The following is a 26,754-nucleotide window of genomic DNA, read 5'->3' on the forward strand; positions in this document are numbered from 1 at the left end:
AAGGACGGCATTCGAAAGCCCTCTTAGTATCAGCCCAGAAGAGCTTCAAAAAGAAAATCAGGCCACAAACAAGACAAACGGGCTTGGCCCACGCACTCGCAGGCACAGCGACGTTACCAGACGTGATCTGCTCCGCACAAATCGATCGAACGGCGTACGGTGGCCCCGACAGGTCTGATCTCGGAAGGTTTCGGTAGGCCTAACTTGTCGGCGCTCGGCAGCACCCGAAGCTCCGGCCGCCGCCGCACGACGGTCCGCAAAGGGAAGCTGATCAACTCTGGCCTGTACGGTACATACCAAGTTCTTATCTCCAGCCATGTGCCTCCCCCTCATTCGTCAACTAGGGTTTCCACTCTCCCGCTTTCCGTAAATTTCTTCGTTATACATTGATCTCGGATGAACTCGACGGCAGTTTTCAGGTTTTAGGCTTCACATAATTTAGGAAGTTGATGAAATGTTTTAAGTTCGCAGCCGTTTCACTCCAAAGGAGTGTATCCTTTGATTTCTTTAGAATGTCATCTGGTAAAATTTGGTCATTGGAATGTTTATGCAGTTCTAGGTTACGCAATCCAATTGGATGCGCTGGAGATTGAACTCACCACTTCAAGCTTGTAGCAACCCTTTCTATGAAATTACGGATTTCCTAAACGGGGAAGATGAATTTGTTCGCCGGGTTTCAACCAGCCACCCTTGATTGTACATTTGCATTTCTCATGTTTTAATCCTAAAATTTACAGTAATGTTGAGCTAACGCTTGACATAAAAACCTCATACTACTTGGTAAATTTATCTTTCTTTTCCGTTTTTAACCACTTAGCTGTAATTATTTGAAGATTACTATGGAGTGTTGAGTCAGATAGTAGTATTGATCCCAATTTCTCAAAGAAGAAATATTTGGGGGCCTATTCGGTGTTCTAAAGGGGGTCTCCTGGGTACTGCTAAATATCAGATTAGCACATCTATTTGCTATGGAAAATTAGAATTTGTTTGGACATGCATCTACTCCCTCCGATCCATAAAAAGTGTCGCCCATTTTGTACTAAGTAGTACAAATTTTGTACTAAGTGGGCGACACATTTTTGGATCAAAGGGAGTATGTTTCTATACAATTTTAAATTCAATTCATATCAAGAAAGTAAAAAACAGAATTGTGATGTAATATTAGGCCTGAGCTACTATTCATAGTCATCATAGAGAAACTTGAAATTTTCCTATTCACTGCAGTATTATGGTTCTTCAGGTATAGATCAGGTTTGAGTCTGAATTTGTAACAGGATAGATGTACGTTGTGTCAATGTTAATAAATAGAAGAAAAATGTGAATTTTCCATTTCTATTAGAGTGCTAATTAATCATGTAGTACGCTAGTACACCTTATGTGCCTAGTGTACCCAATATGCCCCTGAATGTATCCCAATTACGATATACCAACACCTCATACAGTCGTAGGTTAGTCTAGATCACCTTAACAGAACCATCTATGTGCATATCAATGGGCAACACCAGAAACTGCTGTTTCCTCCCTGCTTTTCAGACATCTGGCTGGACGCTTCATGGTCGCAAAATCCAGAGGAACAGCCTCCTGCTCCTTTTGATCATTGGAAACAAATGGAGGTGAAGAAGCAGGGAATTCTTATGAAATATGCATCAGCTATGTGGTAAGAATTGCTGTATAGGACAATTAACTGATGGAGCGAGCTGTGCACTTTTTGTTGTTCGATCTAAGAAGATGGGGTCTACAATTAACCATACTTGAAGTTGACCTGAAAAACTACATTTGGAATTTGCTTTGTTTATACTTTTAACCTTCGTTGGTTGAAACATTTGCACTTACATGCTAACCTATTAGCATCATTGTTTGCATCATTAAATGGATACCAGCCCTTCCTATAGTGACAATTGTTTTACTCACTTTGGCACATGCCTTCTCATCTTGTTCCTTTGTGTCTTCAGATTCTCCGATTCGCATGTGATAGGCATAAAACAAACTCACAGACTTCACCAAATACCAGATTTTGCATCCTCACTTTTCTTTTTGAGCAACCTGCATCCTCACATTTATATCCTATCAGTGAATTGTTTCTGAAAGTGGTCTGTGCTTCTGTCAATGGATTGTGTATATTTAAAAAATGTTCCTGTTCCGTGGCTCTGATCTTACCTGTTCAATTAATTCTTCCATGCCTTATGTCTTCTCAGAGGCATACATGACATGCAGAAAGGTAATCGTTCCTTCTTCTGCATTCTGCAGCTACAGTTACATAGGTGCAGACAGCGGCGGGAATTTGGATGCACGGCAACTGTGATATGGTGTGATCAACGATCAGCTGGTCGGCCTGATAATGCACCATACCTGCTTGCCTGCTTTGTGCAGATGGATATGTGTTAAGGTATGCACATGTTATATTCACATGTATGCCTAGATTTGGCCTGTTCTTATATGGATCTGTCTGTTAATATGAGAACATAGTAATATAGGAATTTAAACGAGGAAGATGAAATTATTTTGGCATTGTCTTATTATTTTGCTGGAGTTTTATACTCTGGTACACTAGTTTGTTCCATTTTTTATTGCATGATTCAACCCATTTCTAATTTATAAAATCCCAATTGCAGTTTATACAACTTACCTCCTATTTGGATCAAGTATTTGATAAGTAGAAACTGTTGTCACATTGCACAGGTGGACAGGTGGGTTCTGAATTACTAATGCAGTTTGCATCGACAGGGTATGATTTGGTCCGATGAATTTTCCTGCTGTCATGTCTGTGATGAAGAGGGAAGTAGAAGGTATTCTTCGTGAACATTTTGTCTCTAGTGACATCGATATGAGACCAAGGAATAGAAAGCGAGATATTTGTCGTACTGCTGGAAGTGGAACTTTGCTTCAGTTTGTTGCCTGGCTCTCACCGAGTTCGTTTTTCCGTATCCTCCTGTTCTTGTACAGGTTTTCTGTTATGAGTAATGTAAAAGAGTAAGCCGGTTCATAAAAACTACGAGATCAATGAATAGAAAACTCGATCTGAATATTTCGGGATTAGTTTTACCTCTACTAAAATTTCTGATATCAATTTCCTTTTTGCATTTTCTATGAAGCAGGTATATTTCGTCAATGGTTCGCAACATGGTTAGTTGGTAAAGGGTTTATAGCCGCAACAGATTTTCCTTATCTACCAGCGCTTATTTAGGGCATTCTGAATGTTGTTTGATACTAGGATGAGTTTATTGAGTACCTACTGACTATTGTATTACTATTCACTCCATGTTAGTAATTCTATATTCATGTACACTCTGGAATAAATAGATAACTATTCCTTTTTATGCAGACATATAATTATTCTAATTTGCTGTTTCACATTCTTTTATCGAGTGAAGGAAACTACTTGCGTGTTTAAAGACCTGGAAGGGAGTTACTAATTTGATTTAACTTTCTTTGCTTCCAGGCCGAGTCAAAGAAGCAAAGCAGCTGTGCCATAAATCTGGGAGCACAGAGCAGTTGGGTCATAAAAATTTATGACAGGATCTGCTCCTCTGGACGTGCACAGCAAAACAAGATGCAATCATAGTGTTCATAACCATTGGCCCATTCAGAGGATGAGCTTGTTTAGGAGAGCACAGACCAGAGGGGCTTCTGAAAGAACTAGAGAGAACATGCAAAGGTGATATTGTGGCAGTACACAAGGACATTCCTTCATCCTCTGATCACTACTGGAAATCTGGAATGGGAGCAGTGTCTGATACGACAGTAGCCGCCCAACTCAAGTAATCATGGTTGTTCCTTGCTTAAAGGATGGCTCTTGCTTTCCTTTAGAAGTCTTTATCCTTTTCCTCCAATGCCAAGCAAAATTTAGTGCCTTGACCAGCACTTATAGGCTGTACTTTGGATGAGTAAGTAATCTTGGAATTATGAAACTGTATCTATTGGTATGGGAAGTTTCATCAATTTAAAAACGGTGAATCTGATGGTTAGCAAATACCAATATATCCGTAACAATGTCCACTATGAAACCTGCAGTTTTCAAATGTACTAAATGTTCAATCAGTTTTAGCACTTGTTCTTATGTACAAAAACATATCTTGTCCATGCTGTTCTACCATGACACTGTTTCGGTAGAAGAACCAAGTAGATCACAATTATAGCTGCCAATAAATGAGGTCGTTCCTGGTTTGCTGTGGTTGCGCTTGACAAGGAGGGAGAGACCATTCAATTCTGGAAATCATTTTCTTGTCAGTAGCCAGCTACTGTACTAATTAGTTCAGTCTTTCATGCACGATAAAAGAGTGCACACCAGGAAGAGGAGTTACTCTAACCATGTGATGGACTGATGAATTTATGGCCCCTCATGTGTTTTTGTTTTTCTAGGTCAGAAATACTAGAAAGTAGTAGTACTTCCAGATGCTGAAGCTTGGACTTGGAGGCCGCTCATGTGCTGAACTGCTGATGCCTGATAGTATCTTCTTACCTTCACGGTTAAACTATTCACAACTTTGCACCTGTATGTATCTTAGAACCCATTGCAGTTGTGTTCTCCTTCTGACTAGTTAATTGGCCTACCATTCTGTGAGTCTTCTCTGCATATTAGATAAGTAGAAGATAGCATCTGTTGTAAGTAAAATATTGCTAATGCACATTCCAGCATCAATACACCAGTTATCGAGGGGACCACAGGAGTTTACATGGCATGGCCCTCCTATGTACTACTCACTACATCACTATATCTACATCTACTGCTGTATATACAAATTTACGTTTGAACATTTCAATAAGACTTGACATTTCAAATCCATTCCTTTCATTACATGGACACTCCAACCCAGAAAGAACCTGCGGCCCCCAGCTCTGTCAAAGCTGGATATTTGAATGTATCCTTGATGAACCGATTCAAACTTGAGTCATGGCACCTTGAGTTTCCTACTAGTACTACTCATTTGGGTTGCCTGCCTTTTAAGGCCTTTAGAAGTTTGAGCTTTTCAAGTAACTTGTGCAGGAGGGGCTTTAATCATAGGTTGCTCTTTATTTGGGCAGATTCAGTTGGACTAGAAAGTGAACAAAAACTAAATTACCACACCTAGCTAAAAGCTGAAAAGGCATTTTTTTGGAAGGATAGATTCAAACTTTAGAATGTGGTGCCTGAAAAGTCTTTACATTTAAATTCTACCGGATGTTCTTACAAGGATACGCTATTCTTGTAAATTTAAATGGCTTTGATCTGTTAGGGAAAGACAAGCTGTATTTTGAGCTGGTATGTAGCTCCCTTTACGGCACGATTGGAACTTGGCGAGTGTACATGAAGACGTGCTCGCGACTGGGACTGGACGCGCGCCTTTCAAACAAAACATTTTTCGGGGAAGCAAAAAGGGCATCGTGCATGATCGCAAGCCCGCAAGACTGATGATGGCGAATGGCACAGCACCGGTGACTGGGGCGTAATCAGTAGTAACGATGAAAGTATGAAGAAGCAAGAGCCGGAAGGTGTACGCGTGTCTTGTATTATTCTTTTGGCCCGTGGAAAAACGAGAAGCTGGTAGTGAAAGAAAGGCAGAGGTATACTATACGCATGCGGAGTATACGCACTCATTGTTCAATCGCCCAGGCCCCAGCACTGGGGCGTGGCAACTCAATAACTCATTATATTTAGATCAAACGAATGAAGACGACGTGCCTTGCATGTCTTTCTCAAGGCGATTGATGTGGCTTTGACAGTGTACAGCCCGACAGAGTCCTGCATACTCAAAGATCGTATGTTGTAGTAATACCGTACACCGGTACGTAATTTCTAGCAGATCCACTCCCGGCGTTCATCTCTGGTTACACCTTCTAAACGTCGTGCAAGTAAACTAAACTAGTAAAGGCTGGGTCCCAGACACATGCATTCACCGCGCGCTTGTAGAAGTAGATATCACGTGGCTAACAGAGACGCCTGAGTTTGAAGACAGAGGGCCGAGCAGTGCCAAACGCAAACGCCTCCTCTTTAACGCGCCTGGATCCCATATCCGTCCTCGGTCCATCCCCGTGTTGAGCGGCGCGGCGTCCCAAACATGCCCGCTGATGCGATGCGATGCGATCCGACGGGGGACGGCGACGTAGGCCGGCTCCCACCATTCTATTCCCTTTGTCTTACCTCCAGACGGGGGAAAAAAGAGAGCCTAAAAAGCCTCCCCCTCCGCATCGAACACGACAGCTCCGGGGAATAAACAAGGCGCCCGCAGCAGAGCACAGTCACTCGCTGCATCCTGCACGGCTGCACGTACGAGCCCAAGCACGCAAGCCAAAGGCATGTACGTACGCTGCTTGTACAGTACAGGTCCACCGCAGCGACTGTACATACATGTCTTAGACTGTACGCATACGCTGTACCGCTGCAAGAGTGGCGCGGGCAAGGCAAGACAAGCATTGCAATGAGCTAACGAGGCGTCTGCGATGCAGCACGGAGACTTGGCTGTTTTTTGTTTAACTGACGGCAGTTTAGTCGATATGGATTTAGACGCGTCTGATTCTGATGGATCGACAGCTACTATACGCAATTGATGATGACTGACACGGAAGTAGTAATTAGAGGCAAAAAATACTAATTAGCGCGGAAGAGTTACTGGACAACATTTTTGTTTAATTACAGCTTGTAGATGATGAGGAAGCAGGGGAGCACGGCCCGCCGGTCGAACACCACCAGCTCGCCCTTCCCGGAGCGGACGGAGTCGTACTCATCCTTGCCGCTTTGGTCCTCCCCCTCCGCCACCCGGCCGGCGATCACCCTGCACAGGAACATGGCCCGCCTGCCAGAGGACTCCGGCCCGCGAAACCCGCGGCCGCTCGCGTGCGCGCCTCCGCTGCCGTCGAAGGTCCGGACGACCCGCAGCGCGGCGGCGCCGTCCGACGATGAGCACCCGTGGGCCGGCGCCGGGGAGAAGCGCATCATCTCGTTGCCGTCGGCCGCGCTGCGCGCGTCCCGGGCCCGCGCGCGCACGGCGGCCCGGTAGTCCTCGAAGCGCGCCACGGCGCGCGCCTGGTTGTGCACGCGGAACAGCATCTCCACCTCCCCCGTGAAGGCCGCTGGCGGCGCCGGCGGGAGCGGAGACCAGGAGGAGAGGAAGATGATCTCCACCACCTGCCGCGACGAGTGGCCCGCCGGGAGCTCCGTCAGCGCCGGGAGCGGGCCGAGCGGGCCTGGCGGAGGAGGCGAGGGCGACGGCAGCACGGAGGAAGTGGGCTTTGTACTATCCTTGGGCTTCTTCTTGGACGTCTCCGGGCTTGGCTTCGGGCTCGATTTGAGCTTGGGCTTACACGACGCGACGTTGTTGTTCCTGTGGTGGATGTCGCCGGAGCTGGCGCAGCTGGAGCGGAGCAGGAGGTGGGATTTCCTGGGCAGCGCCGCGACAGTGGTGGCCACGTCTTCGGCAGCCGTGGACCTGCAGTGGAAAGACCGGGTCCAGCTCCCCGTCGCCATCGGACGGCGCCGGAGCGGCGGAGGCTTCTCCGGCATGACTCGATCGGCGGCCAGTAGTGCCTAGGAGGTAATGTTTCGTGAGTATTTTTAGCTAGCTTTGCAGCTCGCTTGGCCGCTTGGGAGAGTGAGAGCGGTGCAGCAAAGTAGGAGGGCGAGTGCTTATTGTGGCAGCGTTCCTGTCGCTCGGCAATTTGTAGGGATATGGTGTACTGTAAACTTTGCTGCCGAGGTAATGCAGGAGGGTGTGCTCGCTGCCAACTGGCCAGGTAGCGCAGCAGTCAGCACTGATGAGCACCTACTGACTATGATAAGGCGAGAATTACTGTGTTGGTTTACCATTTTACCACTGGTGTGCATGCATGGTCTCATGCATACGGTTAAGTTACTGTGTGGAACAGAGTCGTGGTAGACCGGTCGGCAAGGCTTTTCTGGCCGACGTGGATCCGGATGACCAGATCAGTTGACTGTTGAAATTGCTGTTGTAAACCACTGCTGAAACAGTTAAAACGGTACTAGACGCACGAGACTCGCAAACATGCTACTTGCTTCACTTGTGGATGACCCCTTATAAATTGTGTACTGAAATTGTTTTGGTCCTTCAGCATGTTTGCAGGTGGCACTTTGGTCCATTAACATTGATGTCCTTTAGATGCAAGCAATGGTACAGTACACCATGCATCATTTGGCTTTAAATGCAACATAAATAAATCAATAAAGTTTCACGTAACGGCATTCGTACAAGAATGTATGCATATCAACTTATGTGGCGCTTGTCCCGCACGCGGCATACAAGTTCGAACGTTCAATTTGTATAGGCATCTTTTGAGTCAGACTGATCGAATTGCACTCTCTTCATGTACCTCATGAATGGTTATATATTATTTTTCGAGAAGGCCAAGGTCATATACTAAAATCAATCAAGCCTTACAGAACCATCTTTAAAGTAAAAAGAAATTACACGCAAGTTTTTGTAGGTAAACGTTGGTTTCTTTCTCCTGCACTCGTCGGTGGCGCGTCGTGAGCAAAGCTCGATGCTGCCTCTGGACCTCCGAACCACGTCGGAACGAGGAAACCGTTGTTGATGTAGAATGCCGGAAAGTTGCCGGTCGGAGGCAGAAGACGTCGGCGACAGTGATCTAAGAAACAGACCACCGTCCCGGAGACAAAGAAGAGGGTTGGATGACCATCTCAGATCCGCACAGGCGGATCCGAGAAGACCTGGCTGCACTAACTCAACGGTCCGATCGAAGCTTGCCGAGTCTCATTGATCGGAAAATGAACCAATAAATCGATATGCGTAGACGACTTGCAAAGCAGAAACACAGAACCAGATCCACCATTCCAGTAGCGACCAACCGTCCCGCACTCCTCAATGCCACCGGCAGGATCGCCGTCGACGAGGTGGATGAGAAGTCGGAAAAACCTTATTATTGACCTGCACCGTCAGTGCCGCCATCACCATCATAGCTGGAGTGTCGGTTGACCAAATCCTAATTTTTTAAAACCTACCATAACACTAAACATAGAAGAAGAGAGACGTCGTTCCCCAGCCAGCCGGAAAACGAGATCGATCTAGAGCCGGCGCTGGGCGGTGGCCAGGGCACGAGCCTTTTTTCTATCGGGTGGAAACTACGTGCACGGTTATTGACAGCCACAGCGAGTAATATCTACTCTAGCTGGCATGAAGACGCACGTAGATCAAGAGCATTGTATTGGCAGTTTGGCACAAGAGAGAAGCACCGTATACATGCTAGTAGCACGTAGTTTAGGTTCTCGTACGATTCCAGTAGCCCCATGCCGCTATTGCTATTACGATTGCCATGCGCGCATGCATGGAGACGACGCTGCACGTAGGACAAAGGGGAGACAACCCAAAAGCGAGGCCACGGAAGAGGCGTGTGATCAATCGGGGCAGGCGTAGGTCCAATGGCGCAACTGTTGTGCGTGTCATCGGTCACGGCACTCAATATGATCAGATGATGTCGATCGAGATGCCCCTCAATCGCGCGCGCGTCTACGTACCTTTGCATTCGTTTGTTTCAACGGCGAATCGGTTCTGTTGGGTCCATCTTCCTTAGCTCTATCGAGCCCCCGGCCGGATCGAACACGAGAAAAGATAGATGCGTGGTCGACATGCGTGTGATGATTGATCTCACGCTTGGACGATGCACACGTATCGATTGCCGATGTGCTCTCTTTGCATGCCGCGCAGTGCTTGCAGCATATCATCATCAACTCAAGATCGACATGCGACGGAAACAAATTAGTTAACCTCGTTAGATGGATTAAGTGTTGTTACGAACCATTCGAAAGAAAACAAAAGTGTCGTTACGAAAGGTGCGTCGACACAGTCGACAGAGATAGGCAGTACAAACGTCAGTTGGTATTTGAATTTTTGAACTAAAGGCGATCGGGTATATACCAAGGTGTAAAAAGTAATCTTTCTCGTTCTCGCCGGATCGGGATCCCCCGTCTTTTAACACATTTGCCACGAACTGCGTACGCGTGCGTGTGTTATCTCTGGCGTCTCTATCCCGTGCGATGGAAATAGCATGCCTGATCCAGGCGGTCAGTTTGAGTAATCCTTATGCTGCTGAAGTGATAAAGCCATGAAACATGTGAAACCAGCTGATGAATATTCAGCACGCCCAAGTTGAACGTACGCTCCAAATTTGTGTAGAGCACGTACGCACGTACGTACGTACGTATACTACTAGCAGTGTACGCTGTACATTTGTACTATAGCCGTTACTACGTGGTTGTTGTGCAAGATTTACTTTTGAAGTTCAAATGAAGTCAAAGGGAGATGGATTAAGAGGCGCGATCGACGAGAGCAAGGATCGACGGAACGCACGCGATAGCATTGGAATCCGGAAGCTGCCTGCCGCGGTAAAGAAACTCCACTAGGCACCAAGCCGAGTTCGAGGGGCCATTTGAATGGAGCCCTGCCATGGAACGCCGACTCCGAGGCAGAAGGACAGGCCCAAATCCACTAGACCCAAACCCAAAGTTTAATTTGCTAATTTGCTCTGCCCTACGCGGTGCGTGCGCCATGGATAGACCGCGCCGAGGCCCGAGACTGCGCACGGTGAGCAGAGACGCGGCAGGCCTTGCCTGACACGAGCGGAGGGCTAGAAGGGGTTTGAAGCCTCGATCCGAGCCAGCCAAGATCCAGTGACCTGTGACCATATTAGCTGTAGCACAGCCTAGTCCTGGACTGGCGAATATCCTGCTGGTCAACTACCACTATTATAGAAAGACTTATCAGTAACTGTCGCACCAGTGACACCCGGGGTACCACCGCTGTATGACGCGTGGGCCACCTCGCTTGCTCCCCGGAAGGATCGCACCCCGGGCGGCGCCGCACAAACTGCCCGACGAGTCACCAGCCTGACAGGGCTAGCCGGGCTGCGGGGTTGCCTTGTAGGGCAGCAAGAGAAATCCTGCCTGAGCGCTTTGCGGGAAGGTTACTTGCCGGGAAGGGCGTTCCTGGGCGCAGGTGTCCGTTACAGGAGCGGGACCGAGCGGGAGCGACGGTGGTGCCACGTGGCCGCTCGGTGGGCACCATGTGTGCAGAGTTCGTCAGAACAAAAAGTGAAACACATGCCAGCATTAAATGCCCCGACAGAAAGGGGATTCCCCGTCTACTCAGCCTACAATGACTGCCCTGGGGTAAATTTTAGACGCCTAGGGCCCTAATTGCAGGGCTACCCAACCTGCATGCAAGCCAGCGCAGCGGGGCCGAGTTGCCCTAGCTCTTTGTTCGCCATGTGTCACCCATGCACCGAGGCCCCTGTGGTATCCCCTTCGGTATAAAAGGAGGATCCCCGCCAACGGTCAAGGGGTTCGGCCCGGCTCAGTTAGAGGATCGGGTTCTCAGTTCACTGCTAGTAGTAGTCAGAAGTAGCAAGTAGCACTTAGCTAGAAAGAGAGAGCACCCGGGGACTCCCCCCGGCAACCTGTAAACCCTAGTTCACTGGCTAATAACAAACTCGGAGGCAGGACGTAGGGTTTTACACCTCAGGGTGGCCCGAACCTGGGTAAAAAGCGTTCTCGTGTTCATCTTGCTCTTACGCCTCACATTGGCCTCGCCGGCGATCGCCGAAGCGATCCCCGTCGCCCACTGCCGAATCTAAAAGGGGGTGCTTGCGCATCCCCGGTGTCTGACCCCCGTGCTACGACATCTGGTGCGCTAGGTAGGGGCGCGTGAGGAGAGCTCGTCGGTGACCGCCGGCGCCGTCGTCTACGGCGGCATCGGCCTCGTCTACCCCGATAACAGAGCCAGTCGCTATGCCTCCCAAGCGGGATGGTGACTCTCGGATCGACCCGTGTGACGCCCCAGCGGCGCACACGCGATCGCACGACGTGCAACCCGCGTCGCGGGCTCAGGAGAACCCTAAGCCCTCTCGGGCGCAGCAGTCGCAGCTGCCACCCACGCCTCCTCGGCCGTCGGCGGACAACCGGCTGAGGGGCCCAGCGGCTCCCAGCGCCGGAGCCAGTCGCGCGAGCGGCCACGATGCCGCCCGCGCCGGCCAGCGAGTTCAATCGCGGGCCGGAGACGCGCAGCGGCAGCTGCACCATGAGCACACCGCGTCGCGAGCAACGCCGACGGGATCGCACCCTAGTCACCCGGGTGCGCCGGGGGATAGGACGGAGGGCAGCCGGTTGGAGAATCGACTGCCCCCAGCCCAAACCCCGGCAGAAGCCATCATTGCCGCGCGAGTCATGGTACAGTATGAGCCGCAGCAGGGCACGCCGGCACACGAGGCGTGGAGTGTGGAGTTGGACGCGCTCCTCGCAGTCGCCGCCCAGCAGTCGCGGGGCGAGGGCGCCCCGGCTGGCTCAGGCCGCGGGCAGAACCTGGGGCGCGGAGACGCACCCCGCGTCTCGGGGCAGGGGGAAAACCCTCTCCAGCAGGGAGGGCAAGGAGGCGGGGATCCTGAGGGGTCCTTGGATTCGTCACCAACCGTCACACGGGGTGACGCGCGCGGCATCCTGAACGCCCGCCAACTGGTTCCTGATGGTCCTCAAGGGATTAGCAAGAACATGGCTGCCCAACCTGCCTGCCAGGTTCATAGCCACTTGGGCGGACGTGCGTGAGCAATTCGTGAGCGCGTTCCAGGGTGGCTACAAGCGCCCGGGAACGATGGCGGAACTGCACACCGTGGTGCAGAAGCCGGGAGAGACGCTGCGGAGTTTCGTCAACCGCTTATCCAGCCTCTCCTACTCCATCCCGGAGGCGGAGGCCGCCACCATCGTTAGCACCTTCGCCATCAACGTCCGCGACCCCAAGATGCGGGAGAAGCTGAGCACGCATCGGATCCGGACGATGCAGGATCTTTACGCCCTGGCGCACAAGTGTGCCATGGCCAAGGAAGGGCGCTTGGCGCCCGAGCTTGGAGCTAAGGCTGTCGCGAGCCCAGCTGAGGCTCGCAGAAGAAGAGTTCCCAGAAGCGTAACGGGAAGCAAGTCCTCACCGCGGAGTCGGGGTCTGCCGCGAGGCCTGCGAAAAAGGCCTCGCCCGGTGGCAGGTCTGGCGGCAAGCCAGGCGACGCGTCCCGCTGCCCCATCCACGCTAACGCTACCCACGACGCGCAGGGTTGCCGCATCCTGTAGGGCATCAAGCAGAGGCACGAGCAGCGTCACGAAGAGCGCCGAGCGGCCGGCGCCTGCTTCAACTGCAGCGACATCGGGCATCTCTCCCGAGATTGCCCCAACGACCCCAGAGCGGGGCCGAAGCCTGCCGGTGGGGATGCCAGCCGAGGAGAAGCCCAGGGGGGACGTGGCCAGGCCCGTGTCGGCAGGGAGCGCCCTCCTCGGGGACGAGACAAGGCTCGCGCTGAGGAGCTGCGTGAGTCTGATTGCAGTGGGGGCGACGAGCTCGGCTTCCAGGAGCCTCGTGGCATCGCCTGCATCCATGGGGGAGCTTATGATCTTTCATCCCACGCCGCGGTGAAGTGCCTCACCTAGGAGGTTTGTGCGCTGTTGCTGGACGCGGAGGCGCAGTAGCCGCTGAAGTGGTCGCACGTGCCGATCACCTTCAGCACCGACGATCACCCAGCCTGGCAGCTGGGTTCAGGGGTTTTACCCTTCGTGGTCTCACCGATCATCAACAACATGACAGTGACCAAGGTGCTGGTGGACAACATAGCGGGGTTGAACCTCCTGTACGTCAGGTTAGTGGAGAAACTTCAGCTGCCACTGGGGCAGTTGAAGCCCACTGACCCGTTCCGGGGAGTGAACCCCGGGATCGTGCGCCCCTTGGGGCGCATCACGCTGCCGGTTACCTTCGGGTCCCGGGAAGCGTTCAGGACCGAGCACCTAGTGTTCGATGTGGCGCACACCCCGTTGCCCTACAATGGGATCCTTGGTCGGCTAGCGCTGATCAAGTTCATGGCGGCGACTCACTGCGCCTACGGCGTGATGAAGATGCCATCCACGTATGGAGTCCTCTCCTTCAGGTGCGATCTCAAGGACGCAGCCTGGTGTATTGGCGAGGTCGTCAAGGCCGCCGCCGCAGCCGATTCCGGTGAAGAGAACGTCGCCAGAAGCGAAGGCTCGTTGCCGGGCGATCGCCCCGCAGCGAAGAAGGCACGCGCTACCCCGCAAGAGCTTGCTGGGGGAGGCGCAGGCTCGAGCTCGTGCCCCGGCAAGGGCCAGAATCTCAAGGAGGGGACCGCCAAGGTGAAGAAGCTGCCTCTCCAAGCCGGCAACGAGGAGCGCACCGTCATCGTCGGTTCGAACCTCAATGCCGAATAGGAAACGCCCTCATCACTTTCCGCCGGGAGAACGCCGACGTGTTCGCTTGGGAACCGTCGGACCTCCCTGGAGTCCCTAGGGAGGTGATCGAGCATCGACTCGCAGTGCGTCCGGACGCCCGCCCTGTCAAGCAGAAGATCCGCAGGCAAGCACAGGAGTGCAAAGATTTCATCAAGCAAGAAGTGGACAAGCTTAAAGCTGTGGAGGCTATCAGGGAAGTGCTGTACCCCACTTGGTTAGCTAACCCTGTAGTAGTACCCAAGGGGGAGGATAAGCTTCGCATGTGTGTAGATTTTACTGATCTTAACCGTGCGTGTCCCAACGATCCTTTCCCTGTACCCCGCATTGATCAAATAGTAGATTCCACTTCCGGTTGCGATTTGCTATGCTTTTTGGATGCCTTTTCCGGCTACCATCAAATTAAGATGGCGGTCGAAGACGAAGAAAAAACGGCGTTCATCACCCCGGTTGGCTGCTACTACTACATGTGCATGTCTTTTGGGTTGAAGAACACGGGCTCAACATTCCAGCATGCATTACGCGAGTGTTTGGGATCCCAGCTAGGCCGAAACATTGAGGCCTACATGGACGATATCGTCATCAAATCAAAGCGCGGGGACTCGCTGATTGATGATCTGCGGGAAACGTTTGGCAACCTCCGCAGGATCAAAAGCGTTTTGAGCACCACTCGGCATATGCTATGATTGGGGAACTGAATACTTTATTTCAGATCCAAGCCCGTGCGAAGAGGTATGATGCCTCCGAAAGGTTCTTTAACTGCAAGATGGAGGAGAACATCTCCGTTAGCGAGCACGTGCTCAGAATGTCTGGGTACGCCGACCGCCTGAGACAACTGGGAATTGAGATTCCTAATGAATTAGGCATTGACCGGGTTCTTCAGTCACTACCACCTAGCTATAAAAGTTTTGTGGTGAACTACAATATGCAAGGGATGGATAGGACACTTCCTCAGCTCCTCGCGATGTTAAAAACCGCGGAGGTGGAAATCAAAAAGGAGCATCAAGTGTTGATGGTCAATAAGACCACCAGTTTCAAGAAGGCAAAGGGTAAGAAGGGAAATTTCAAGAAGGGTGGCAAAACTGTTGCCACTCCCGCGAAGAAGCCCAAATCTGGACCTAAGCCGGATACTGAGTGCTTCTACTGCAAGGGGACTGGCCACTGGAAGCGTAACTGCCCCAAGTACTTGGCAGATAAGAAGGCTGGCAACGTCAAAGGTATATTTGATATACATGTTATTGATGTGTACCTTACTAGTACTCGTAGTAGCACCTGGGTATTTGATACTGGTTCAGTTGCTCACATTTGTAACTCGAAACAGGAGCTACAGAATAAACGAAGACTAGCAAGAGATGAGGTGACTATGCGCGTCGGGAATGGATCAAAAGTTGATGTGATCGCCGTCGGCACGCTCCCTCTACATTTATCTTCGGGATTAGTTTTAAACCTTAGTAATTGTTATTTGGTGCCTGCGTTGAGCATGAACATTATATCAGGATCTTGTTTAATGCAAGACGGTTATTCATTTAAATCAGAGAATAATGGTTGTTCGATTTATATGAGTAATATCTTTTATGGTCATGCACCACTTGTGAATGGTTTATTTCTATTAAGTCTCGATAGTAGTGACACACATATTCATAATGTTAATGCCAAAAGGTGCAAAGTGGATAATGATAGTTCAACATATTTGTGGCACTGCCGTCTAGGTCATATTGGTATAAAACGCATGAAGAAACTCCATTCTGATGGACTACTTGAATCACTTGATTTTGAATCATTTGATACATGTGAACCATGCCTCATGGGTAAGATGACTAGAACCCCGTTTTCAGGTATAATGGAACGGGCCAGTGATTTGTTGGAGATCATACATACTGATGTGTGCGGACCAATGAGTGTTACAACGTGCGGTGGATATCGTTACTTCCTAACCTTCACAGATGACTTGAGTAGATATGGGTATATTTACTTAATGAAAAACACGTCTGAGACATTTGAAAAATTCAAGGAATTTCAGAATGAAGTGGAGAATCATCGTAACAAGAAAATTAAATTTCTACGATCGGATCGTGGAGGTGAATATTTGAGTTACGAGTTTGGCACGCATTTAAGACAATGTGGAATTGTTTCACAACTTACGCCGCCTGGAACACCACAACGCAATGGTGTGTCCGAACGTCGTCATCGTACTTTATTGGATATGGTACGGTCTATGATGTCTCTTACTGATTTGCCACTGTCGTTTTGGGGTTATGCATTAGAGACAGCCGCATTCACTTTAAATAGGGCACCATCTAAATCCGTTGAAACGACACCGTATGAATTATGGTTTGGCAAGAAACCTAAGCTGTCCTTTCTTAAAGTTTGGGGATGCGAAGCTTATGTAAAAAGGCTACAACCTGATAAGCTCGAACCCAAGTCGGAAAAATGCGTCTTCATAGGATACCCTAAAGAAACAATTGGGTACACCTTCTATCACGGATCCGAAGGAAAAGTGTTTGTCGCTAAGAACGGGTCCTTTCTAGAGAAGGAGTTTCTCTCGAAAGAAGTGAGTGGGAGGAAGGTAGAGCTCGATGAGGTTATTGAAGCTTCTCTCGAATTTGAGTGTAGCGCAGCACCAGAAACTGTTCCCGTGCATCCTGCATCAGCTAGAGAGGAAGCTAATGATAATGATCATGAAGTTTTGAATGAGACAACTACTGAACTTCGCAGGTCGACGAGAACACGTAATACTCCTGAGTGGTACAATGTTCGTGTCATGAATGTCATGTTGTTGGACAACGATGAACCTGCGAATTATGAGGAAGCGATGATGAGCCCAGACTCCGAAAAATGGTTAGAAGCCATGAAATCCGAAATGGGATCCATGTATGAAAACCAAGTATGGACTTTGGTAGACTTACCGAATGACCGAAAGGCCGTTGAGAACAAATGGATTTTCAAGAAGAAAACAGATGCTGATGGAAATGTTACCGTCTATAAAGCTCGACTTGTCGCAAAAGGTTTTCGACAAATTCAAGGAGTTGACTACGATGAGACTTTCTCACCCGTAGCGATGCTAAAGTCTGTTCGGATTATGTTAGCAATTGCTGCATTTTTCGATTACGAAATCTGGCAGATGGATGTCAAAACCGCGTTCCTTAATGGTCACATTGAGGAAGAATTATACATGGTTCAGCCCAAAGGTTTTGTCAATCCTAAGGATGCTAATAAGGTATGCAAACTTCAGCGTTCCATTTATGGGCTGAAGCAAGCATCTCGGAGTTGGAATCTCCATTTTGATAAGGTGATCAAAGGGTTTGGATTTGTCCAAACTCACGGAGAAGCTTGTATTTACAAGAAAGTGAGTGGGAGCTCTGTAGCATTTCTAATACTGTATGTGGATGACATATTGCTGATTGGGAATGATATAGAACTTCTTAAAAGTGTTAAAGGCTATTTGAATAAAAGTTTTTCAATGAAAGACCTTGGTGAAGCAGCTTACATATTAGGCATCAAGATTTATAGAGATAGATCAAGACGCCTGATAGGACTTACACAAAGTACATACCTTGACAAAGTTTTGAAAAGGTTCAAAATGGATCAAGCAAAGAAAGGGTTCTTGCCCATGTTGCAAGGTAAGATATTGAGTAAGACTCAGTGTCCAGCTTCGGCAGAAGATACAGAAAAGATGAATAGTATCCCCTATGCCTCAGCCATAGGCTCTATTATGTATGCCATGCTGTGTACTAGACCAGACGTGTGTCATGCTGTTAGTTTGACTAGCAGGTACCAAAGTGATCCAGGAGTGGAACACTGGACAGTAGTTAAGAATATCCTTAAGTACCTAAAAAGGACTAAAGAAATGTTTCTCGTTTATGGAGGTGACGAACAGCTCGTCGTAAAGGGTTACGTCGATGCTAGTTTTGACACTGATCCGGATGACTCTAAATCTCAATCCGGATACGTATTTATTTTGAATGGTGGTGCAGTTAGCTGGAGGAGTTCCAAGCAAAGCGTTGTGACAGCATCAACAACTGAAGCGGAATATGTGGCTGCTTCAGAAGCGGCACAGGAAGGAGTTTGGATGAAGGAGTTCATATCTGAACTTGGTGTGGTTCCGAGTGCGTTGGATCCCATGGACATCTATTGTGACAACACTGGTGCCATAGCCAACACCAAGGAGCCGAGGTCTCACAAGAATTCCAAACATATTAAACGCCGGTTTCACACTATTCGTGAATATGTCAAGGATGGTGACATAAAGATTTGCAAAGTACATACGGATCTGAATGTCGCAGACCCGTTGACTAAACCTCTTCCACGAGCAAAACATGATCAACACCAAGACTCCATGGGTGTTAGATTTATTACAATGTAAACTAGATTATTGACTCTAGTGCAAGTGGGAGACTGTTGGAAATATGCCCTAGAGGCAATAATAAATTTGTTATTATCATATTTCATTGTTCTTGATAAATGTTTATTGCCCATGCTATAATTGTATTGATTGGAAACTCAAATACATGTGTGGATAAATAAACAAATACCGTGTCCCTAATACGCCTCTACTAGATTAGCTCGTTGATTAAAGATGGTTAAGGTTTCCTAACCATAGACATATGTTGTCATTTAATAACGAGATCATATCATTAGGAGAATGATGTGATGGACAGACCCAAACCTAAACATAGCTTTTGATCGTGTCACTTAAGTTTAAGTTGCTTATGTTTTATTATGTCAAGTATTATTTCTTTAGACCATGAGATCATGCCACTCCCTAGTACTGGAAGAATACTTTGTGGGCATCAACCGTCATCTCGTAACTGGGTGATCATAAAGGTGTTTTTCAGGTATCCCAGAAGGTGCTTGTTGGGTTGTATGGATCAAGACTGGGATTTGTCACTCCTTGTGACGGAGAGATATCTCTGGGCCCTCTCGGTAATATAACATCCTAATGAGCTTGCAAGCATGTGACTAATGTGTTTAGTTGCGGGGGTATTATATTACGGAACGAGTAAAGAGAACTTGCCGGTAACGAGATTAAACTAGGTATGGCGATACCGACGATCAAATCTCGGGCAAGTAATATATCGCGAGACAAAGAGAATTGGATACTGGATTAATTGAATCCTCGACATAGTGGTTCAACCGATGAGATCTTCGTGGAATATGTGGGAACTATTATGGACATCCAGGTCCCGCTATTGGTTATTGATATTTGATCATGTCCACATGTTCTCGAACCCGTAGGGTCACACACTTAACGTTTCATGTTGCTTGGGTTAGATGAGATAAATGATGATGATATCGAATTATGATTCGGAGTCTTGGATGAGATCCTAGACGCAACGAGGAGCTCCGGAATGTTCCGGAGATAAAGATTTATATATGGAAAGTTGTTTTCAGGGTTCTGGAAAGTTTGGAATATTTCCCGGTTTTGACCGGGAAGCTTCTAGAAGGTTCCGGAGGGATCCGGAGGGTTCCACCTTGAGGCCCACCTATCCCTGGGCTAAATGGGCCTGTGAGGGAGCACCCTGGCCTTAATGGGCCGAGGGGCTAGCCCACAGGGCCCATGCGGCCAGGAGGAGAGTCCTGGCCGCGGGAGAGTCCTGGCCGCATGAGAGTCCTGGCCACGGGATAGTCCTGGCTGGCCACGCCTCCTCTACCCCTATATAAATAGAAGGGGGGGCAAGGGAGAGAGACACCCCAAGCTTTCAGTTGGATCTCTCTCCCCTGAGCCCTCCTCTCCTCCTCTTCTCACGCGCACGGCGTAGCCCTGCCCGTGAGAATATTCACCATAGTCACCACGCCGTCGTGCTGCTGGGATCTCGTCTACCTCTCCCTCTCGCTTGCTGGATCGAGGAAGGAGGAGACAACGTGAAGCTGAACGTGTGGATACCAAGGAGGTGCTGTCCGTTCGGCACTGAGATTGATCTCATTGAAAGTTCCACTACACCAACAACGATCTCGTGATCGTAACGCTTAGCGGTCTACGAGGGTATGGTGTTCATGATCCCTCTCGTTACATACATCTAGTATATATATTCTTGGGTTTTCTTCCGCACTTCTCGTAGGAAATTTTTTTTGTTTCCTATGCAACGAACCTAACAACCACACCTAGCCGGGCAACGGGTGAAACTCCTTTCGCCCTTGTGAAGCGATCCTCCCCCTTACTAGGGTTCGATCTCTGTGCTTATTGTGCTAGTCCCTGGATCGACTCACTAGCACACACAGTTTCATTATGAAATATACAGAAGCAAAGGTCAAAGTACTTTATTACATCGCATCATCCAGAATTTAATAGTACTTACTACCTCGCATGACCTCTAGGGCCAGCATAAAACAAATACTGTTTCAACGTCATAAAACAATGTTTCAAAATACTGCAGCGGAAAAGGGTGGAACATAAGGGCCACACTGCTCCAAGGTGAGAGCATGTTGGAATAAGCACATGACCCACGACAAACGACGAACCTCACTTATCGTGGGATCCACCAGCATTGTTAATTGCAGCCACTATGGGGTCAATACATTTGAATGTATTGGCAAGTTCACTAGAGTTATAAAGGACCTACCAAGTACATGCATAGTTTGGCTAGGAAGGGTTTGACTATTTGCATAAAAGCATCATAGTTCAATCCTATCATTTTTAAACAAGTAGTTTTTAATTCTATTGGACACGGGGTAGAAACACCCATGCTCCTATTAGCCTAAGCACATTGAGTAGAAATATCAATGCTCCTACCCAGTTCAAACCATTCATTTTATTAGGAAATTGGAGTGAGTGAGACCTTCCTTACAGCCCCAATATCTAGTTGCTCATAATTGTCCGTAACCGGGGACACGGCTAAGCACTTAGTTTGACACTCTCAAGAGATGGTACACTTTACCCATAAGAAATCGACGTGTTAATCCCTTACTGTCCTCAGGGTAGAGTAGCAACGGCATCGACTACAGGAATTTTCAGAACATAACCCCCCAGACCACCTGAGGGACGCGCCCCCACCTACACTGCTACATACCGATGTCACCTCGGATCCGGGTTCATATTTCTTACATCCATCCTGGCAGAGCCCATACTACCATATGGTTGTACTGGAAGCTACTAAACAGGAAACTAGTCCAGTCTCTGGTTACCCTGGGTGGCATCCCACATTGTGACGCAGGCGCTCCCCTAATCGCACGGGGAGACGACCATGGACGCTCCCGAATCGCACGGAGAGACGACTCAGCGGGCCCCATAGAAATGGACCTAACGTCACGACATCCGAAAACTCAAAGCAGCCCACTCAGGACGATTCATTGAATTACTGGTTTTGCCATACAATTGGAAAATCATATTGTAATTCAATAGTATCACATTGTAATAATACCACCCTCGTATATTATAATAGCATAGCATTTTACTACTACGATGGCGATTGGTGGTGTGGACATGGCAAAGGGTATCCTATACTACCAAGACAGATCATAGCTAGCATAGATATAATAATAATCCTGACGATGCAACTAATAAAATTTAGTGCATAATAAAATAATGGGTATATGATCAAAGTGAAATTGCCTTGATAGTAGTTGGTATTCAGACACTCTTCACAGTCACACAGTTCGCTCTCCGAAAAAACTAAACAATACAAACAATGCATACATAAACACACCATACAAACAAAGAATATGTATGCCATGATGCAATGCAAAACATGTGACATGAGTGGGTTGATTTTATTCGGGTGATCTATTGGTCCAAGGCATTGATAATTTAAGCACATGTAATTAGGGTTTAAACAAAAAGGCAAAGGCTAGGGTTTAAACCCTAAAACAAGGTTTTATTTGCATCAGCCAAATAAATTAATTCAAAATATTTATTTCTCTGTCCCATTGGACAGAGGATAATAAAACAAATTTTTGGGCACTGGTTTCATTCAAAAATGAGTTCTAAATAATTAGTTATGATTTAAAAGGCATAAAACCCTATTCTGTAATTTGAATGTGATTCTAATATTCAAATTTGAAAATGGACACTTGCCGAAAAATGTTTTCAAAATAAAACCAAAATGTTTTATCTGGATGGAGTGGTATGATGGAGGCCAGTTGGCTGTCGGCAAGTGTTGTAGCTCTGTAACGGGTACACGCTCAGGAGAAGGTGGGGACCGCCGTCCAGAAATCCAAGATTTCAAACCTTCTCATGTACCCAAAGGCTTCTTGTGCAACCACTTGGTATTATGGACTCTGGCTTGGTCGACTAACTAGCGGGAAACCCTTACCTGGGTATCGCCATCCGGAGAGGAGCCAATGTGCTCATATGGGGCGGGCGGTGCCATAATTAGGTATCAGGGGGCTTCTAGTGAAAGACTTCGTCACAATCTTTACCTGTTGCGCACGCTTGTAGTCAGGCAACACCTTGGACTGATTGTGTCAAGTGGGTAAAGTGTACAAACCTCTCGAGAGTGTCAATCTAATCGATTAGCCATGCCCCTGGTTACGGGCGACTTTGAGTCATTAAGTCAGGAGAAGTGGAGATCTTCAAGTTTTGTTTTCAAAAACCCCAAAACTGTTTTGACTCGATGGAAGGTTCCACAGAATGAGTCAGGGGAAAAAGGGATGCTATGTGAGTGTTAGTTGACCCAGAGTGCATAGCTAGGTCGTGGAGTGAACATCCGCAGAATGACCATACTATTGATCAAACCCTATTTTATCAAAACTTCAGGATTAGAGATTTTCAAAGGAAAATACTATGAGTAATTCAAAACCCCAAAAGCAGCATTTTGCAAAACCAAACCCTAGTAGCCAAACTAGAAAATCCTTCATCATTTCAATGCATTTCTCCTAACCACACATGTGTGACTTGCAAGTACATTCAATGTACTGACCTGCACCTATCATGTGCAGAGAGTGACGCTTAAGAAGAAGACGCAGGGTCGCGAGTCTACACTCAACTTGCCTGTGGCGTTGATGGGACTCCCTCTTTATCAGTTTATTTTATTTTGAACTTCCGCTTGGTTTGTATTAAGTACTCTGGATTTGTAATTCGAACCGATGTAATAGACATGTGTATGGTACTTCATCAATGGAACTGTGTGTGCTAGCATTTGATCCAGGGACTAGCACAGATTACATAGAGGTCCGGATCCTTACGGGTCTGGGTCGCCACACCGAGCAGCGATTGAGAAGTACCTTTGTGGGCGGACAGGGTCGCAGGACGTCGGCAGCGGGCTTGGGGAGGAGGGAGAAGGCGACGGTGGGCTTGGGGACGAGGACGCGGGGTGGCGGCGGGCTCTAGGCGCGGTGGCGAGGACGACGAGGCGGCGGGCTCCGGGCGCGGTGGCGAGGACGAGGACGAGGATGAGGAGGTCAGCGGCGGGCTCGGGCAGTGCGGAGGGGGGGGGGGATGGCGGCGGCGGCGTCGCGAAATTCCGGCAGGGCTTCGCCCGCAAAGGGTCAGAGCGCCCACTGCTGGTCGGCTGTGAAGCGACGCGCAGGCGAGAAGAGGCGAGAAGAATGACGGGCTAGGGTTTGGGTGTTCTTTTATGTGCCGAAGCACATCAGTAACAGTCGGGTAAGGGAGCCGACCGTTATTGATCATTCACTCATATTCTCTAGCACGTTGATCCTCCAGCATGTCATGCACTGGAGGCACCCTGCCTGCGGCCTCGAGAATTCGGTCCTGCTTGCGCCAGACCTTCTTCTTCCCTGTTGGGGAACGCGGTAAGCTACGCTAGCACAAAATAAAAATTCTACCGATTCCGCCCGGATCAATGCTGTAGATAATGGATCAGGAGATTACCACTAGACGCGCTGACCCGTAGCGGAAGTAGAGTCCATGATGCGTGTCGATGCCGAGTAGTCGTTCGTCTTGCTCCTCCTTGGCGATCCCACGAGCAGTTCGTCCAAGCACCGCAGTTGTAGCGCCTTCGACGTATCCACATGTATAGGGAGGAACTCCGTGCGGCGGACTGCTAGATCCAATCACAAGGTTTTGGGCGTGGAGGTGTGATGGCCGAGTATAACTCGCGTCTGGGCTGGTGTCCCCTAGCCGGGTTGGTCTCCTCCACTTATATAGACGTCCCTAGTGGGCTCAACACTTGAGGCCCGTTAGGAGTCTAAGCCCGATACGAGTTGGATCTGATCCAACTCGGTCCCCACCCCTTAAGCGTGTGACCCTACAGGTTCACGGTCAGTCGGAGATGTAACATCCCAAAATTTTCAAAATTTTACATGTACATTGCATCCATAAGCATCATGCCATAATTGCACATTTGAATTCAAATTTGAATCTCAAAAAGGCTTTAAAAGATTTTTATTTCAATTTAAACCCTACGGTTTCACCCATTTAAGCTTTGGATCTACAAACCAATAAGGTTTATTTATAAAAGGGGTTTATTGCATAAATGAGCTATCCCATAATTTTTGGATAATTTTTGGAGTTGAAAAACTATTTTTTTTAAATAGTTATTTAGCCCTAAAGGAATTTATAGGGCAAATGTATTTTTATATATTTTATTTTGAAGGGAGATTACTCCCAAAAGTGGAATCATGATAAAATATGATTTTACAAATTTTCTGGAATTTATTTGGATCAATTTGGAGTTCAAAATCAAAAGATATCAAAGAAATAAGAAAAACAGAAAAAGAAAAGGCTTGAAGAAAACAAAAAGAAGAAAACCGGACCGGCCCGGCCAAATGAGCTGAACCGGCCCAGTCCCGAGCCGCCCGCGCCCGAGCCAGGCCGACCCGGTCTGCGCGCGCGCTTGCAGATGCTGACAGGTGGGGCCCACCTGTCAGCCTTTCTTCCCCGGAAGGAAAGCGCCGCGCCGCTCGCTGAGTCCGCGCCGGACTCCCCGCGCCGCCGCAATCTCTGGTTCCCGTTGATTCCGACCTTCCCAGAACCGCCCGAGCGCGTCCCTATCAAGCCTGGAGCCTCCTCCCTTCTTTCCCCCTCTTTCTTCCCCGATTCGCTGCGCCCACGCCGCCCAATTGCTCGCCGGAGACGCCACTGCCGCCGCCGCATTTTCTCTCGCCGACGATGTCTCGGTGAGCCATCCTCGAAGCCGCCTCCCTCTCTCTTCTTCTCTCTCCCTCGCGGTCAAGCTGACATGCTCCGTTTCTTTTTTCGTGCACCGCAGCGCTCACCCGACGCCGACCAGAGCTTCGCCGCCCGCGCCGCCGTCCGTCGCCTTTGCGCCGTCCTAGGCAAGGCGCCCGACCGCCCCGAGCCGCGCCGACCGCGTCCCTGACCCCGCCTCGATGAACTGCACCTCTCGCGCGCTTCCCCGAGCCGCCCGCGTCGCCGGAACCGCCCGCGCCGCCGCCGCCTGAGCCCGCGCCGTCGCCGGAACACTAGACCTTGCCGGTGAGCTCCATCTTCGATCCCGACCGTCCGATCTCATTCGACGGCCGAGATTAGATCGTGTTTATTCATTTTAATCGAACCGGTATCATCCAATAAGATTGCGACACGTGGCACCCGAATTGTAAAATGAAAATCTAATTTTAATTCCCGGAATAATTAGAAATGACACTTTTGCAGCAAAGCCCCTGTAACTTCAAACTTTTAAACCCTTTGGCCAAATTTGACAAACTTGACCTTTTTGGAAAGCTCTCAACCTGTAGAGTCTTTTGGCACTGTTTAAATTGAAATTTAAATTTTTGAATCACAGTCAATTTACAGAATAGGGTTTAATGCCATTAAATTCATAACTAATTATTTAGAAATCCTTTTAAAATGAAACCAATGCCCAAAATTTTGTTTTATTATCCTCTGTCCATTAGGACAAATAAATAAATATTTTGAATTAAATTTTTTTGCAGATGCAAATAAAACCTTATTTTAGGGTTTAAACCCTAACTTTTGCTTTTTGTTTAAAACCCTATGCATGTGTTTGTAATTACCAATGCTTAGGATCAGTTGATCACCTAAAAAAAATCAACACAAATCATGACACATGTTTTGCATTGCATCATGGCATACTCTTTTCCATTTGATTGTATTGTATGTTTATATATGTATTGTTTGTATTGTTTAGTTTTCTCGGAGAGCGAACTATGTGATTGTGAAGAGTGCTTGAATACCAGCTGCTATCAAGGCAAGTTCACTTTGACCATCATCCTATTATTTTATTATGCACTAGATTTTATTAGTTGCATTGTTAGGATTATTATTGTATCTATGCTAGCTATGATTCTCCTAATAGTATAGGGTACCTTTGCCATGTCCTCACCACCAATTGCCATTGTGGTAGTAAAATGCTATGCTATGATAATATACGAGGGTGGTATTATTACAACGTGATACTATTGAATTACAATATGGTTTTCCTAGTGTATGGCAAAACAAGTAATTTAATGAACCGTCCTGGGTGGGCTGCTTTGAGGAAGTGGAGATGTATGCGACGTCAGGTCCATTTCTATGGGTCCATTTCTATGAGTCGTCTCGCCATTTCTATGGGAGCGCCTGCGTTGCAACTGAGGAATGCCACCCGGGGTAACCAGAGACTAGACTAGTTTCCTGTTTAGTAGCTTCCGGTACAACCACATGGTAATATGGGCTCTGC

General features: G+C 48.3%; 1 protein-coding gene and 1 long non-coding RNA gene across 9 annotated transcripts; one reads left to right on the forward strand and one right to left on the reverse strand.

The window, feature by feature from the left end:
• Positions 1-135: 135 nt before the first annotated feature.
• On the forward strand, positions 136-4,067 carry LOC100827165. Of its 8 annotated transcripts, none has more exons than XR_002965594.1 (4): positions 136-289; positions 1,534-1,657; positions 2,248-2,386; positions 2,725-4,067. It is a non-coding gene; the product is annotated as an uncharacterized LOC100827165 (long non-coding RNA). The 8 variants fall into 8 exon arrangements; XR_002965595.1 differs by having other exon boundaries at positions 143-289; positions 554-1,657; XR_002965592.1 differs by having other exon boundaries at positions 151-419; positions 554-1,657.
• Positions 4,068-6,461: 2,394 nt separating this feature from the next.
• LOC100827479 lies at positions 6,462-7,762 on the reverse strand. The gene has a single exon (XM_003569991.4). It carries the CDS (start codon positions 7,475-7,477, stop codon positions 6,608-6,610), a length of 870 nt encoding a protein of 289 aa, XP_003570039.1. The 5' UTR covers positions 7,478-7,762; the 3' UTR covers positions 6,462-6,607.
• Positions 7,763-26,754: the final 18,992 nt, after the last annotated feature.

Source organism: Brachypodium distachyon, chromosome 3, assembly GCF_000005505.3.
Source record: "Brachypodium distachyon strain Bd21 chromosome 3, Brachypodium_distachyon_v3.0, whole genome shotgun sequence".
NCBI lineage: Eukaryota > Viridiplantae > Streptophyta > Magnoliopsida > Poales > Poaceae > Brachypodium > Brachypodium distachyon.

Bases quoted from the DNA above. Each gene is read 5' to 3' on its own strand.
- LOC100827479 (XM_003569991.4), bottom strand. From the start codon at position 7,477: ATGCCGGAGAAGCCTCCGCCGCTCCGGCGCCGTCCGATGGCGACGGGG.